The 18,629-nt window shown below is 39.4% G+C and overlaps 1 protein-coding gene across 1 annotated transcript in view; it reads left to right on the top strand.

Annotated features, from left to right (window-relative positions):
* LOC109471238 (regulatory-associated protein of mTOR-like) overlaps positions 1 to 18,138 on the top strand; it is an 81,542-nt gene extending 63,404 nt beyond the window's left edge. Inside the window, exons 16-21 of the mRNA XM_019770516.1 lie at positions 1,423 to 1,529; positions 6,524 to 6,654; positions 8,638 to 8,724; positions 9,155 to 9,271; positions 13,958 to 14,087; positions 16,323 to 18,138. Coding sequence (XP_019626075.1) covers positions 1,423 to 1,529; positions 6,524 to 6,654; positions 8,638 to 8,724; positions 9,155 to 9,271; positions 13,958 to 14,087; positions 16,323 to 16,385 — 635 coding nt within the window. The 3' untranslated portion in view covers positions 16,386 to 18,138. The remainder of the gene's footprint in view (positions 1 to 1,422; positions 1,530 to 6,523; positions 6,655 to 8,637; positions 8,725 to 9,154; positions 9,272 to 13,957; positions 14,088 to 16,322) is intronic.
* Positions 18,139 to 18,629: the final 491 nt, after the last annotated feature.

Raw genomic sequence — 18,629 nt, 5'->3', positions numbered from 1 at the left:
TTGTCTTTATTATGAAATGTATTTGATCCGGAAGGTTGAATAAATGACTAAACACACAGAGTATGGTGTACCAAACAAGAACTTCTTTATTTTCATTTTTTTTTACATCTGCAGCCGTCATCCTTCCAGGGACCTGAAGAAACACAGCATGAAAAGCAGCTGTTAGATATCAACCCTTCTAATGTATTAATTTGTTATCCTTAGAAATGTAGTTTCCAAGGAGTTGGTAGATATGATATATGGGCACAAATATGGATGGAAGGGGATGAATACTTAATTTAAATGGATTGGTGCTGATGGGATTATGCTTTTCAACTTAGCACTTTGTTAGAACTGTATTGACAAAGCGCATAAAATAAAAGACACCTTAGTTAATAGTTCGGTGTCTTTATTTACTGACTCGATAGCTTGAACATCCTGTCAATTGCCTTGGCCTTTAAAAACACTGCTGTAGTCGTTTATGCTTGCAAAATTCTCAATTTTTTATCTGCCCCCTCCCCTAGGCCTATATTTCATATATACTAAAAAATCCATGACTGACTAAAAATTAAAATTTAGTCACCTCAAAAGCAGTCTTGGGGCGCGGAACTTCAGCTCCTTCACTGGCCGCCGTCTTGTCCACCTCAATGCGGACGAAATGCCCGAACTGCCGGCAGGCATGGCCGACCTGCAGGCCAGCGTACACCTCCACACCCCTTCCGACTCTCCCTTCATTGCAGAAAAATTGCGCACTGGCCGTTCTTGAAAGGATATCTCTGAAGTTCACCGGCCTGAACTCACTTGCTGTGACCAGTTTCTCGTACAACGTAACGTCACCTTGCCCACAATCGATGGCATACCAATCCACAACTACCCCGCCACCCTTCCTTTGCACTTTGATGCTCACATGATTCGGATGAGATGGAGACTGACGACAACATGAAGTTGACGCCATGTTTTTTTTTATCCACATGTGCAACGAGGAGGTTTACGACGAGAAAGTCGGTACGTTTTGCGATAGGGACAGGGAAAGTGGTATTTTACGACACTAGAATCAATTTACGGCATATATTTGCTCATTTGGAGGTGTTTTGCACGAAGGTCAAAAACTTTTTTTTTGTGGAAACGAGCGAAAATTGATGCGCGCGCGGATGTCATCCATATAATCAAACAACATGGCCTAACGTGTGTTTCTGTACTCCAAGTTACGCATCGCACACATTCTTTGGTTAACATACCAGCAAAATAAAAGTCAAACTATATTCAGCAGCACATCTCGGACAAACCAAACTCATACATGATGAAGGGATGAAGTCATCGACCTCTTGTTACTTTAAATTTGTTTTTCAATGGCTACTTGTTTTCCAATACTAAAGATGTGCAATAAAAGTGAATGTAAGTTTCCATGAGATTGACCAGACTGTTTGGTGATGTCGGGTGTAGGGTCTGGGTTGGTGATGGACTGGGAGCAGGAGTCTGGAATGTTGCTGGCATCTGGAGATGTTCGTCTCATCAGGGTCTGGGACACACAGAAGGAGAAAAAACTACAGGTAACAATCAGTCACCCACACTGTATGCAAGGATACATGTATGTGCACTACTTGTAATTGCATAGTGTGCTAAATTTTTAGTTTGTCTTAAAATACGTTAAAATGGTAGTAAAGAATTAGCCTAGGCTTAGCCAAGTTTTGGTCAGTCCTAGGTTTGACTCATGAACTTCCTTGTTGAGATCACTAGGTGCTAGCCTCCTTCGCAGACTTGTAGGTCGTGGCATTTTTTTTGGGGGGGGGGGACACATGAATTGCCCCTGCATGAACAGGTTAATAGCCTCTATGAAAGGCTGACTTAATCCCAGACCCTTTTTGGTGGCCGACCCCAAGCAGGCTTGTTGGGCAGCGAAACCTTCTCTCCCTGGCAAAACTCCCTCGGCGGCAAAATTGTCTCTCCGCGGCATAACTACTGTCACTCACCAAAAAAAAAAAACCACGCCCTACAAGTCTGAGAAGGAGGATAACTAGTGTTGGTGTAGATTTATAAGTAAAGGATTTTGTCTTCATTTTCCAAACTCATTTGTCATCATGATAGTTTGACAATCTCTAAAGCTTCAATTATCATTTGTTTGTATTTCGAAGTTATTTTCATTTGCATGATTGATGTATCTATTTATTTATTCGTTGGTTTGGCTGTTCAATCCACACAGCCAGGTTAGGAAGTGGCTATTATAAAGGGCCAGGTACATTTTATAGGGGTCAAATGTTATATTAAATAAAACAATTTTCAGAAAGGTGCAAAATGTTTCTGGATTATCATTTGCATTGAGAAAAATTATTTACCAAGATGAAAGTAGCAAAACAATCAAGAAAACTCATTCAAAATGCATTCAAAGACCCTACCAAAATGTCTAACAATTAACAATAATGATATTATTACAGCTCAGTTGTCTTTGTTGTTTCCCCTCTACCTCTTGCTCAAGTAATGTTAACTAGTCAGGGTATTTATTTATAGCTCGTTCTCATTGAAATGTACAGAAAAGTGGTAACAGATGATAAGACATTATACTTTGCCTTTTTTCTCAAAAAGATCGTCAGTTATAGCTTCAACTTTTATATCTTTTATTACATCTATAGGAGCAAGGGAACATACATGTAAGTAGGGGTATTTAAAAACTGGGCAACTTTCTTAATACTAGTAAATGTACTAGGTAAAAGTTTACTACTAGCATTGAAAGTAAAAACAAGCAATGGTTACCGAGGTTACAGTCAACTGTAAAACATTTTGTTCAGCAAAGCTGGCTACAAATGACAGCAATCACTCCTTTATTATTCCCTTAGAAACCCAGAAAATGTCATAAAAATGGTAATTTCTTGTCTTATATGCGACTCTTTGAAACTTGAGCAGTAATGAAGGTTACAAAATCTGCAGTAACGGAGGTTACAGAACTCTCCAAAATGACGAGGTCTATGTCTATGCCATGTGTATCTAACTGTGTGTGGAATTTTGAGCCTCCATGCATCTACTAAATCTAAAGCCAACATCATGACTGGTGCATGCAGGTGATAAAATGTAGGTTTGATTGATGACTTGGAAGAAATTATCACAGCGGGTTGGATTTCTCCCCCTAAAAAGTGGCTGTTGCCTGAGAAGACATGAAAAATTTAAAAAGCAGCCTAAAACATAGCACTTTAATTACGACAGTAGTTGGTGGCTGTTGTGGCCGGATAGCCAGGCCCTAGGCCTCTGACTGATCAAGTCACATCGCTCCTGTCAATATTCTTGTACGTTGTGCGAGGTAGAACATACTGTACCTGTCACCAAGTTCTGTAACCTCCATTACCGCTCAAGTAAGACAGTCATGAAGTTTAGATAGAGCCACATACATGTATATGACAAGAACTTGCCATTTTGATGACTTTTAGCTCAGTTCTCTGGGTTTCTAAGAGAACTACATGTAATCAAAGAAGAAAGGAGCGTTTGTGGTTGTTTGAAGTCACACTTGCTAAACAAAATATTTTACAGTAATGACTGTAAGCTCTGTTACTGTTTTTTATTACTTCCAATGTTAGTTACTTCACCTGTTTCCCAATTTTAAAATGTCCATACTTATGGTCCCTTGCTCCTAAAAGATTAAGCTAAAACAGTAGATCTTTTAGGAGATTTAAAGCAGGTGTTACCTCTGTAACGGTAACAGAGGTAACACCTGTAACAGAAAAGACATAACAAGAGATTGAATTTCCTTTTCCTGTGCACCATAAACATAATAGTTGGAAATAAAGTAGAAAACATTTGTATCCAAAGTAAAATAACCCTCAGTGGCGTCGACAGACTCCAATATTCTGCCCTTCTTTGAGATATTGATTTCGCTTTTTTTTTTTGCTACTTCTATACACTACAATACACTTAGCTATTTTCATGTGTTTATACATATGCATATTTACCAGCATATAGTGGGCTGACAGAAGTACTTCCATAGATACTGATGCTTAAACTAATGGCTTTTGAAGTTATGTCAGGAATACAAGCTTTATCATGCACCTACTCATTCTGATATTCCAGTGATTTTTCTGCACCAAAAATTGCGTTGGTTTAATGTCTTATCAAAGTGCCTGAATTTTCTGTAACTTCCCATGTGCATGGCAATGAAGCTGTCATTTTTCAGTAATCATTAATTGAGATGTTTTCCTAAAAAAATGAGGTATGTGTGCTTAAAAAAAACGTTCATCAATTTTTCAAATCTAAAAATCACTATTTTGTACATTTCATTGAGAACGAGCCTTTTAGGGTTAGTCTGAGTGTCAGCCTTGTTAGCTTTCGTCTGCTCCCCAAGATCCGCTCCCCGCCAGAGCGGACAAAGGCTAAGAAGGCTGACACTCAGGCTATTTTAGGGTGACTTTCTTGAATAAATATGATATCAAATGATTTTTCTGCCAAACACATGAAAACTTAGTTTCTTTTTCTATTGTTTCCCAGTCCTTAATTTGGCGTCGTATGAACCAATCTTAGTTTTTTCGTTAATCGTGGTGGTTGTTGATACCAATGTTTCTTGTAATGATTTTCTCAACTTGAGATATGGAAAAAGGAGTATGGCTTACACAGTAAGAGATTTATAAGGTTACCATTTAAATAGGAACACCTTTCAATAAACAAGCAAAACAAATAGTAGAAACTAATTGAGTTATCCATTCCACCTGGATCCGTGGGTCTTGTGCATGAGACAGAAGGAGAAAAACAAAAAGGTGGTGGAGGGGTAGCAGTGTATACCAAGAAGACTATTCCATCAAAAGCTCTTGATATTGCTGTTCCGACTGACTTGGAGTGTGTATGCGTTCAACTGCAGCCATACTAGCTTCCTCAATCGGTGTCGTCCATCGCCCTCTGTGCCGTTGATGACTCTACCCATGGCGACAAACTCATGGATTTCCTGGCAGATGCTAGTGAAGAAGGTCGTCCTACCCCTGAGACTGTCAGACTTACGGTCGTTTGGATTGTGGGATCACTGAGCATGACTGCATGGGGAGAGGTCTAGACTATAGTGAAGTCCACGCAACCAACAAATGTTCAGCCTTCTACTCCACCCTGTGCAGTGCGATTGAGAAGTACATTCCATCTAAGACTGTCAGACTACATGAAAGACACAAGCTTCGGCATCACAAAAACACGCACCATTGAGACCCTGTGACCTGCCCACCTACCTCCCTGATCCAGCTCCACCACAGGTAGTCTCGGTCTGGGACATGTGGAAGAGACTTCGGAACCTGAAGGTTGGCAAAGCCACTGGCTCAGATGGTATCTCCCCAAGAATTATAAGAGAATTTGCATTCAAACTGAGCCAGCCTCTATGTGATATCATGAATGCCTCTCTGTGCCAAGGTGAGGTACTGGACTTGTTCAAGGATGCAGATGTGGTACTTATACCTAAAGAGATGCCACTGAGACTGGAAAAGCTAAGGCCAATCTGACCCATATTTGCTAATAAAAGTTTTTCTAAAGAAAGTTTTGTCCGAGACTGGTACTTACAGGACATCCTTCCTAACCTTCCAGTTTGGATCCCTCCAGGGCTGTTCAACAGTGCAATACCTTACACGTCTCATACACAAGATTCTTCAAGCAGCCTACAGACAAGGCCACCTGACGATACTTGTCCCCACTGACTTTTCCCATGCATTCGACTACGTCCACCACCAGACTGCCATCTGCAAGTTGGTGGAACTGTCACAGAAGATAGACTTACTTACTTAGACTTACTTAGAAAATAGACTTACTTACTTACTTCCTTAGACAGAAGATAGAATGGGCGCAAAAAAGATCACTAAGAGTAATACTTGGCCCCGAATATGACTGTTACTACATGGCTCTGAACACTACTGGCCTTGCTAGACTAGACACCAGGTATGATGAAATGTGCCTAAGGTTTGCTCATTCTCTCACAAGCAGTGAGAAATACCGTGCCCAGCTGCCATCACAGAGGGGGGATATCCACAATAGAACACTCAGCAACAGTATGAAACTGACACAGTTTAAATGCCGGACACAACGTATGCTAAATAGTACATTACCTTACTGTGTCCGCCTGCTGAATGACAGTTGATGTTAATTAATGTTATAACATAATTTCAAGTCTTGATAGTAATGATTTTCTAGGATTTGTAACTTCCTTTAATTCTTATTTGTAATGTATAATGTTGATAAGCCATTTGTGTACAGAAACCGCAATTCAGCACTGGTGGTTTGAATAAACCATAAAGCATTCTCTAATTGGTTCTCAGAGTTGCCTGCTTCATTTTTTTAATCATTTTATACAGTTTTTCCATCCAATATTCTATTAATGCATCGGTTTGATAAAATTCATTGGTTGAATTATATACCAGCTTGTGTATGTTGACTTCACGGCTCCTAGCATGGCTTTGGGGGCAATCTGAGGAAACCTACATGTAGGTCTTTTTTTTCACCCTGTTGCTTAATATTTTTTCTGAAAAAATCCTAGAACCAACAAGTTAAATTGGTGTGGCTTAATGATACAGCCTAATTTCACCTTGTTTGGCCACAGGACATCCCGACAGGTGCAGACAGCTGTGTGACCAGTCTGGTCAGTGACTCAGTGGGGCGGTCACTGCTGATAGCTGGCTGTGGAGATGGGTCAGTCCGACTCTTCGACAGGAGACTGGGGCCTAATGAATGGTCAGCAGAAATTCTTAAAGATGAAAATGTTTTAGTATAAATATTCAAGCACAATAGGGCAAAATAGAAAGTGTTTGGTTAGAATGAAAACAGAGGCGGAAAAATGGTTTGGGAGGGGGGTAGATATGTACATAATATTGAAGTTTATTGCAAGTTCATGTCCTAGGTAACAAAGACATGTACAAACTTCCAGTTTCGGCAGGTTTGAACTGCCAGGCAGTTACCACATTGAAATTATAGCAATTTACCATTAATCATGTAAGGCCATACCAATTTAATTTGTTGGTTCTCGGATTCGCCTCTTCGTTTTTTTCTGATTTACAAAAAAAAAAAAAATTTTGATTCTGGTCCTGAATCAACTGAAAAATGCTCATGTTTTGCCCCCAACAGTTGAGGAAAGTCCTTTTCTTTCTAGTTGTTACAGTTTTCCCAGCTATCATTGCAGTGGTTTGATTAAAAGTTAAAAATTCAATGTTTAAATTTTAACCCAGCCTTTTGTGTTGACTTCATGGCTCATTCCGTAGCATTTAAGCCTATAATATAATGCCTAGACCTGTTTTTTTTTTTTTCGCCCTGTCGCTTCATATTTTTTCTGAAAAAATCCGAGAACCAACAAATAAAATTTGTGTGGCCTAAGGTAGGTCTACATTTACATAATCTATATATTAAGATGTTCCTCTCATTTTCAATTGCATATTAAGTGTTTGATAGGACCATTATGGAATACAGCAGATTACAGAAATTCCTAATTGATTATGCAAATTAGCTTCTGATTTGCATAAATCTAATTATGTCAAGCATCACTTAAGCTACCTATGTACGTAGCAAAAATCATCCTCCTTTAAAGATTCTTATTATAAACAAACTGCCCTGCATTTCCAGAACAAGCTGCTATTAGTATTAATGTCACTTCTTCCCTAGCCCAAGAGCTACAGTAACTGTATCTACCATCCGAAATTTGTGACCGTAGGATGTCTAGATCATGAGATAGCAAAACCGGAAGTTCTGCTGCAGTACTATGGCAAGCTGCAGGGCCAGGGGGCCCAAAATCTAATCATTTCGGAATCCGGATTTGGGTCCACACACCGAATATCACACCAATTTGATTTTATGGATGACATCCGTGCACGTATTAATGTTCTCAAGGCCACACCAATTTATTTCCTTGGTTAACGGATTCGCCACTTCATTTTTTTGCCAAATTGACCAAAAAATAAAAACAGAACAAAAATCCATACTCTCAGGTTTCAAATAAACGTACCGGTTTATTTTTGAGGGCCCGAAAATCCACCCGGTACGTTGTAATTTTTGAAAATGTGGGCATTGTTAACAGCATCAAATATACATTGCTTCAAGGAAGAAACATTTTTCTGTGTGCAATTTGTTCGGAAAGCTAGGTTGCCCCTTCAAACACAAACACACACACACACACACAGGCCAAAAACAGTACTTCCATATGGGCTCTGAACAGAGCACTGATTTAAACCTCTGTTTGGAACTTTGATATTCAACTGGTTTCAACTTTATTCATCTTTTCAAAGTCTTGACAGCTGACAGTTTGTTAGTAAAACAGTGAAGATTTTTATCTTGCATTTTATTAAATAATACGAATTAGTGTAAAGGGATGTAACAGAAGTTGCTCTGTAATTGTCCTTTCAGTTCAATAAGTGTCCAATGTGCCCTATAGCATTTTGAAACTTCTTTCCTCAAATCTTTGGACTTACACTAGTACTGTGACATTACATGTGTCTTGGACTCTGAAAACTTGTCAAAGCTATAAGGGCTCCATAACCATGTAGCAAATCATGTGCAAGTATTTTTAACCAGAATGATCACATTTCTGCAAAAGTACCTATCAGCACCACTTCTAACATTTGTATAGAGTTGCCTCTGACATGATGAAGACAATAAGAGTATGTAGTGACAATTTGAAGCAATGATTTTGCCATACATGTATACACTGTTGCCTGTTTCATTCTCCAGTCGGGTAATGACCTTGAGAGAACACACAGGCTGGGTGGTGAAGGTCTTTCTGCAGAAGGGAAGTGAAGGCAACATCATCAGTGCCAGGTCTGACAGAAATGTTCTACTTTCTATATTACAAGTACAGGTCAGGATGTATCAGGATAACAACAGGTTAGGATGTATCAGGATGGGTAAGAATATATGAGGACAGGTTTGGATGTATCAGGATGGGTAAGGATGGATAGGATTGGGTATTCATGTATCAGACTGGGTCAGACTGAATGATAACAAGGGAAGGATATCATAAACATGTAGGTACATTATACAAGTGCAAACTAAAATAGTAAAAGTAAAAGATTTGAAATGCAAGGAGGCTAAACACCTGTCGACTACCAGGTACTATGGAATGGGAATAGCCACAACTGTCTGAAGTAATTGTCTTGACTGTGATGTAAATTAACTCTAAATGATGCTGAAGTAGAAGTCTTCATTAACCTTAGTAATATGTAGTTTATATTTCATTTAAACCATTCAGCGTTGGAGGTGATCTGAAGTTCTGGGATCCAAGGTTCAGTGAATCTGTCAAGACAATACAGACATCACAGGGACTGTCATCATTTGATGTTCATCCTCATGCAGAAATATTTGCATGGTAAGGCTACATGTACATCTACATGACTTTGTATAGACTACATGGTATAGTTGTATAGTAATTGTTTTTTTTTACCTCATTTCCTAAATAGCAACGTATATGTTTAATATTATCAAATATTTTTTTAAATATTTTTTTGTTAATGGAAAATTAATAGCACTCATTTCAGAATTCTCCATTTTGGATGGGGATTTGTCTATTTTTGCCCATGAGGTAATGAGCTTTAAAACGGTTTATGTTTGATTGTTTAAGTTTAAGAATGTTCAAGTCCATGATAGGAGAGGAAATGAGCTATTCTTGGCGCTAAATGTTTGCACTGATCGAGTCTGACTGAGCCTAAAGAAATGAACTTTACTCTTTGACTTGAGTTGAGTTTACAATACTACATCAACAGTTTTCCTTGCCATTAATTTTTATCTGAGATTGAAAGACTTAGACCAAGAGGCTTCAAGTAGAAAACAAAGGTGTTTCAGATGTCTGTTGCAGACCAAACCAAACCAAACCAATAGACTTCAACATACTGCTAATCTACTGTGGTCAATATTTTGTTCATCATAAGGCCACACCAATTTAATCAAATAAAAATATGAAGCCACAAAACTTAAAAAAAAAAAAACAGTCCAAGGCACCCCATATGAAGGCTGGAAATGTTACAATATGAAGTCAACATACCAGGCTGGTATATTATAATGAAAACAAAACGTACATGTATCCCCACCTCAATTAGACTCTCAAATAAACAACATTTAAGTTCAGCAAGTGAAAGTACTGAGAGTTCTAGGTGTGATTCTCCAGGCTGATCTGAAATGGAACTCGCACATGGACTCAGTATGCACTAAAGCAAACCAGCGCTTGTACTTTCTCAGGAAACTCAAGCACTTTCACCCTGCCAGTGACGATCTCCTGATGGTGTACACCTCCTACATGTAACGTTACATCCGCCCTATCCTTGAATACGCCGCTCCGGTTTGGCACTCCAGACTGCCCAACACACTGAGTGACAGAATTGAGAAAAGTCCAACGCAGAGCACTACGAGTTATCCTGGGTGCTGAATATACTCCACTGCCTGCTCATATCTGGGACTGCCAACTCTCTCCTCCCAGCGTAGAACACTGACAGAGACCTTTGCCCAGTCTCTTGTCCGTTCTGGGCAGCTTCAGCACATTCTACCACCCACCAGAGGAAGCATCAGTGGCCGTCAGACCCATTCATCACATAAACTGAAACCTTTTGTACGGCCGTACTGGACGGTATACGAACAGTGCATGTCGTTGATTGAACTTTTGAACCACAGTGACACATTATACTGCCCTTGACCATTTGTACCACCTGTTGACAATTTCGAATAGAATTGGTTTTTAACTTGTCACAGTCACTGATACTCTTTTACCCCATATGTTTATGTTAATATGTTCCAATCATGTCTCTAGCCTTGTTCAACTGATGGCGGGAGGTACAAGAGGTCAGCATTGGATCTCCAGTCGCCGTGTTGCTTCCGTAGTTCCCGCGGTATGCCCGCCTCAAACGCTAATGTATGTCCTCCCTGACGCAAGTCGTGCATGCAGAGTGTAATAGCTTTTGTGGAGGCCTGCTTGCTGTACAAACCGGGCTAGTTCTTTGGTGAGGATCGAGAGCTGGTGCCTCTGCTGGTGCCGGGTACTGTTGTAGCATGTTGGCGTAAGCCGTGACCGGGCACAATTGAGAGTCCAGGATCGTGAGGATAGGAACGATGAGGTCTCTCTCGTTGACTTGGATGGTTTTGGACCATGTCTGACGGATAAGCAGATCTTCTTTGGTGTAGCGATTATCACAACGCCGGAAATGCTTGGAGGTGTAGAAACTGTTGAAGGACGTGGGCAACTCTCTCCTCCGAGCGTAGAACACTGACAGAGACCTTTGCCAAGTCTCTTGTCCATTCTGGGCAGCTTCAGCACATTCTACCACCCACCAGAGGAAGCATCAGTGGCCGTCAGACCCGTTCATCACATAAACTGAACCCTTTTGTACGGCCGTACTGGACGGTATACGAACAGTGCCCTACCTTACATGATTGAACTTTTGAACCACAGTGACACATTATACTGCCCTTGACCATTTGTACCACCTGTTGACAATTTCGAATAGTTGTGCTGACATTGGTTTTTAACTTGTCGCAGTAACTGATACTCTGACAAATACAATTCTCTAGAACCTTTTTACCCCATATGTTTATGTTAATATGTTCCAATCATGTCTCTACCCAAATTGTAAATGCATGTTTATGTAAATACATTTTAATCATGTCTATATTCGAATTGTAATGCCTGTTTATGTAAATATGTTTTAATCATGTCTCTGTTCGAATTGTAAATGTCCTAACGCAATTCAGTTTTGGCTGCAATGTTTGTGGCAATGGTATTGAAATAAATAAACCAATCATTAACTGTGGAATACTTTGAGAATGTGACATAAAAGGAGAACTGGGTTCATTCTCTGCTTCACTTCGATAGAACTAATGATCTAGGTCACTATGGCAAATGGCTGTCTAAAGCATGGTTTTAGGGTAATCTAAGCAAGAGTCTCGGAAATCTGGACTGGCCGATACATACAAAGTGAACAAAGTAAAACTAGTCTACACGTGTATGCTAAATGACAGACTGGTGAAATTGAATGCTAAAGGGTATGTATGTATGTAAGTCCCATAACCTTAACGGTCGTCGGGGCACCATGACAGCCAGCAGCATGTCTGGACTTGTCACGATGGCTCCTTAGGCTTATAATCTTGGCGGCGCCTATCTCCTCTCCAAGATTAAGGGTACTAGTGCACAAAAAATTGAGAACTTAACACAACTTGACAGGTAAGATAGCTACAGTCTGTTGTGGGGATGGTGGTGGTCTCTGGCAGCGCTGTGTTAAGAACTGGAGAATGACATACATGTACATGTAGTTCTGTACATGTCCCGACAAGCTCTCGCCCATGTCACGTGTTTAGAGTCTCGTGTGATCTTGTGAGAGTTCTCGTATACAAATTCACTCATAACAACCATACCATAATTGTCTCACTCAAGAATAAACGGCAGAGTTGTACTTGACATCTGCGTTCAGTTGATGTGTCAGCATTACACCACTGGATGTCAAGGCCAGGTTGCAGGCGCCAAGAAGACTCTGGTGAGGGGTTGGTCGTGGCCCAAAGCCATGCAAGTAGCAAGTCACAGACCCTGCAGGATGAGATGCCGCGTCCTCCAGGATCTCCAGTCGCCGTGTTGCTTCCGTAGTTCCCGCGGTATGCCCGCCTCAAACGCTAATGTATATCCTCCCTGACGCAAGTCGTGCATGCAGAGTGTAATAGCTTTTGGGGAGGCCTGCTTGCTGTACAAACCGGGCTAGTTCTTTGGTGAGGATCGAGAGCTGGTGCCTCTGCTGGCGCCGGGTACTGTTGTAGCATGTTGGCATAAGCCGTGACCGGGCACAATTGAGAGTCCAGGATCGTGAGGATAGAGACGATGAGGTCTCTCTCGTTGACCATGTCTGACGGATAAGCAGATCTTCTTTGATGTAGCGATTATCACAACGCCAGAAATGCTTGGAGGTGTAGAAATTGTTGAAGGACGTGGGCACCAGGTTCAATCTTCTCAGATATGCGAAGAAACCGATCAAAAGTGCTGTCCAAGTGGTGCCGTCCAGATTTGTCAGATCCAGGAACTGGTGTGCCTTCAAAAGAAACTCTGGAGTGATGGGGTGGTGCTCTTTGGGTCTGTGACTGAGAGTCCTTTTTAATCCTCGTAGGGTTTGCTGAAGTTCAAATTGTTGTAGACTGAACTAATGGTGACAGTGGAAGTGGTGTAGTAGCTTTACGGCGGACAGGTAGTGTGATAGCACAAGAGGAGATGATTGGTGGCGGGAATGGGAACCTTCCTGAAGAAGCAATATATCTTTGAAACTGAGTCCGGCTTCAGAGCGGGTAGGTGCTGGTGAGTGCTTGCCACCTCGGAGGGCGCAACCCGAGGAACTGTTGCTGGAACAGCCAGTTGCAACAATATGTGCAGGGTCTGCGTGTGGTAGCCATCTTTTAAGTTAGACACAAGGGCTTCTGGGATGGTCGACCTTTGACCAGTGACGTCACCGTCATGGGGGTAGACGTAGATTCCGACGTTCCGTGCTCTATGCCCAAGTCGACTTTCATCTGTTCTATCCGCTTCGAAACGTCGAGAATCTCATTACTCAGCTGCTTTTCCAACTTATCGGCCGGAGTAGAAGGCCACTCGGGGTCATCCGCGGGTGACATGCCGTACTGCGCGGGCACTCGTATTTTCCTCTTCCCAGCTCTCAAACCTCAAATTACCATGGACAATTGAGATAACAAAGGAAGGGTTGACGTTTGAAAGATGCAAATATCTTAAAAATAGTGTTTGTGTGGGATTTAGAATGCAGTGGAAATGAAAAATAGTTGATACTTGACACGCACTGGCGACTGACATTTGTTGTTACAGGATAAATTTTATCCTATTTCATTACGTTATATAAACAAGGGAATCGACAATGATTTATAGAACCGTGAAGAAGTGAAAGGCAAGGTTGCCATCATCAGACAGGAAACTTGAAAAATTATAGAGAAAATTACTTTTGATAGTTTTGTATTTCAATGGACCATTCTTCCTGAAGTTTTCAGACTTTCCATCATCACTGTTTATTCTCCTCTGTCTCAGTGGCTCTGCTAACCAGTTCATCAGCCTGTACACCTTAACTGGGGAAAACATCAGCACCATCAAGTACCATGATGGCTTCATGGGGCAGAGAATAGGACCAATCAGCTGCCTGGCTTTCCATCCACACTGGGTGAGGAATATTATATTTGTTAGTTAATGTAGTGCTACCAATTGTCATCCGATTTGAAATAGCATATTTTGGAGATGCTACAGTTGCTTTCATTCATTCAAACCTATGCAAAAAACAGACAAAAAAGGGCACCATATCTCACCTTTCAGACGCTCTGGTCACAAAACTCATCTTCATCTGGTAGCACATTTATAACAAGAATTTGGAGATCTCATACCTCCATGAAAAATGTAGAGCTTTTGTAAAGTTTTTTTTAATTAATCTCATTGATTATGGAAATAAGGTAGTAATTACCATAATCTGTTTTAATTTATGGTTTTTCTAAACTAAAATTACAATATGTTGTGTGTGAAATTTGTATCCTTTGGCAATGTTTCATTGCAACATGTTCTCAGTAATGCCCTCTAAATTAACATAATATAAGTAACATACATATGTCACAAGGTATGAAATTCCCATCATTCACCATTAAAGAATCATTGCATTTTTACATCGGTTATGCAAATTGGGTCATCATTTGCATAATTGGTATCTGTTGATGTTCCACCTGCCATAGATTAAGGTTCCGGGTATCAGTTTATATCTGACCGGGGATCTATGGTGCGCAGTAAATCGCAGGATCTGAGCAGTTCTGAGCAGTTGTCATTTTTCAGGAAAAGCTATCTGTCGTAAAAAAAAAGTCATACCACGTTCAGGACAAAAGATACAAAAAACGCAATTTCTGCTGCAGTACCAAGTTCAGGCACCAGGAGGCCCATATTGACCTTTGTCTTCCTACGACCTAGCATGCCAAAAATTAATATGAGTAATTGTCGCGTTCAACCGGTTATTCCACTTACTCATAGATACTGTGTAATGCATTCATTAGTGAAGGAGAGTGGTGGTTGTCACTTGAAACGTCCAGAAATTATCTCCGTAGTTTATCTAGTACTAAAACTTGAATTTCCTATGGGTATTGTTTAGGGCACACCAATTTAATTTGTTGGTTTGGTTGTCAGTTTTTTTTTGAAAAAATATGAAGTGACGGGGCTAAAAAAATAAAAACAGACTGAGGCATCCTTTGATAGCCCCAAATGCTATGATAGGAGCCACAAAGTCAACATAACAGGCTGGTTTGTAATTCAACCAATGAATTTGGGTTCCACGTTGAATGAGTTTCACAACCCCATACCATCGCCAAATGATGTTAACCCTTCGGGTTGTCGAATTATACAATTTTAATCATTGATTTCGCAAAAAAAGAAGCCTCATTTGCATGGACTACATCAGTTGATCATATTCTCCACCCAATGACAGCCTTACGCCAAAAAGCAGTTACTCAAGCAACTGGATATGATTTTGAAAACGTCAAACGTTTCAGCTAGTATCCACTAGCTTTCGTCAGTGACTGAGAGACTAGAGGGGAAATGCAGGTTTATAAGCACAACCTATTGATTGATATGCAAATAAAGGGAAGACAAATTTTTGGAAGTCAAAAATGGAACAAAAGTCAGACAAGTCAAGACAAGAGGCAAATTAGTCAGAAAGCTCATGTTATACAGAACAGGAGCTTAAGTATTGTCAGTCCTCCTATGTCATTGCTTTTAATTAAGAAGATTCATGACTAAGGATCATGCTTATATTGTTGTTTATTGCTCATAAGATGTGGTTTTGCATAATACACCTCAACATGTCTAGATAACCCAAAGTGGATGGCAATGTGTAGTATGTGCCCAAGATTGGGTAGTTCATGACAGGTGGTACATGTAGCTCTACGTTGGGGACTGAAAAATCCTTCACAGAAGTTCTTTTATATTAATCAATTTGATTTTCTCCTACAGGTATTTTTCCCAATATGAACAAAATTCGCATTCAGTAAAATTGCATTCTCCCTTTTTGCTTAATACATGTATGTTCATGTGATGACCATTGAGTTTTTAATAGCGGACAATACTCATATAGTTGCCTTTATGTACCTACATATCCTACTGTGTACATTTCATCATTGCAGCAGTAAAATTAAAACAATGGTCCAGATCATGTATAAATATTTTTGTGTAATCTATACACTGGAATAAAACCAGTGCAGGTACATGTAGACATCGGAAGTACTGCCACAGCTCCATTTTTACCTGCACTAACCTGTATATGCTGGTGGTTTTATCATGCAAATGGTAGTAGCAAAAAATTAGTTGTTACATAATGAAATAATCAAATCATCATTATCAAAAGCCAAATGATGTTATTTTCTTGCAGGTTCACCTTGCTGCTGGAAGCACAGACTGCTTTTTGTCTGTGTACGGGGAAAGGAAACGGTGACATCACACATCAATTTGGACCCATGGACATGTCTAAGTATTTACTATAGATTTAAATGAATGATGTGAATGTGAGTTATAGGACCTTGTTTTTCCTGATGTTGATGATGTTGAAATAAAAATCCTGTCAGCTTATTCAGTTTTCTCCCAGTTTCCCTTTTCCCATTTACAATGTGATGTTCATACAAAAGTCTGATGGTTATTTTTACCGGAACATCTAAGGACAGCAGTTAAGTCAAGATAACAAAATCACAAAACCTTCTAATACATTGTATTTAATATTGTGGTATTATTCATTAGTCATTGCCTTCCAAAAAGAAGCCAATCCCCCAGTATTGTATGAAGAAACATCAGATAGATTTATAGACTATATTCTATTACATTTTTATTGCATAAGTGGAATTGCCCTACTTAATGTTTGTTTCTCCTGCAGAAGCCACTGGAATGTATGGCCATGGTTACATGTATGTGATGTTCATGATTGTACGTTTCTTACTGTATTTAATGAAACATGATCATTCATATCTGAAAAAGTCTTTAGCAGGATCAGACATTAAAAAATGTTTCTATTTGATAAAACAATCTGTGTCTTGTACATGAAGTTTGCAGTAGAGAATTGTTTAAGGTGGACCAAGCACATTTATCATATGGTCAGTTGAGCCTTGCACAACTAAGTTGTTACAAGCTTGTCATAATTGTTTGTATAAGTAATTTTGTATTTTGTAATCTATAACTCTATTATGATGTGTTTATGTTTATGTATGTATATGTGGGGCCCGTCATCAGCTTGGCTGCCAGGGCTTCCGCTGTATTGCCATGTTTGTAATTCTAATAATTTAAAATCAAATAATTGTTTGTAGATAGCTTACACGATGATTGACACTATCAAATGCTAATTATGTCATTTGTTGTCTAATTTGTAGTCAATGAGGAAAGTTTATGTCATGATTGGACTTTATACCTATACTAAGGGAGAGAGGAACGTCAATAGATACATGTATCAAATGAAGGCCTAATTTGCATTATACTAAGTACTTAGATACCTTGTTGATAAATGAGGGGAATTGATAATATTTTTTAAAGTTAAGTAGAAGTTAAAATGAATAGAATATCATTTCTGCAAAATACTGTCCTCATCAGCTCACATGAGAAAATGGTACAATTATAGCCTTCTTTGCTGTGATTTCAAACCCCCATGAAATATGAGTTTTTGTATTTTTTATTTGTCTCATTGACTATGGAAATAAGGTTGTAATTAGTATATTACCATAATCCTGTTCAATTTATGGCTTTCTAAATTCAAATTACACTATTTTGCGTGTGAAATTCCTCTCCTTTGTCATACTTCATTTCAACATGTCCTCATTAATTATGCAAATGTCCTCAACATTAACATAATATATGAATAGTGATGTTAAACTTTAAGTAACTGACAAATGTCACAAGGTATAATATTCCCATCATCCTCCAATAAGGAATCACAGAATTTTCACAATAATTATGCAAATTAGATCATCATTTGCTTAATTGGTATCTGTTTATGTTCCTCCTGCCATAAATTGAATAGATTACATGTATATAAGTATATGTTATATAAAACAATGTAATTATAGAACTTCCTCCTTAATTATGCAAATTAAGTCTTCATGTGCTTGATTTGCATCTACTTTTTAATATCTCTCTCTGAGTCTCTCAGCTACCTACATACCAAAAATGAAAATATGATGTTCCTATCTGGACTTATTGGCTTTGAAAGATTTCACCAGAAAGTCCCCTGCAGTTCCAGAAGAAGCTGCTAGGGGGACCAAAACCACACCACTTATTCTTGACAAGAAAAGCATTTTTGGGATAAAAGATACAGAAACCGGAAGTCCTGCTGCAGTACCAAGGTCAGCCACCAGGGGCCCACATTTGACCTTGACCTTTGTCTTTCTAAGACTTACCAACATATCAAATATCATCCCAATCCAAAAAGGCATTCTGAAGTTATGCTGACAACAATGTTGCGGAAACACACACACAAACACACACACACACAGACACGCTAAAAACAATACCTCCATTTTCATGGAAGCAAAAAGCTTAATAGCACCTACACTAAGATGCTGCGGGTAGTGTATTACATACCTTGGGGGAAGTACATCTCAAACAAACAGTTGTATGGAACATAGTTACTGTAGTAAAAACTATCACCACAGTATTGATTGATTGATTGATTGATTGATTGATTGATTGATTGATTGAT

The sequence above is a fragment of the Branchiostoma belcheri genome, unplaced genomic scaffold (genome assembly GCF_001625305.1).
Source record: "Branchiostoma belcheri isolate BF01 breed outbred unplaced genomic scaffold, Haploidv18h27 scaffold242, whole genome shotgun sequence".
Lineage (NCBI taxonomy): Eukaryota > Metazoa > Chordata > Leptocardii > Amphioxiformes > Branchiostomatidae > Branchiostoma > Branchiostoma belcheri.
Note: the sequence above shows the minus strand (reverse complement) of the source record. Positions and strands in the feature narration are given on the sequence as shown.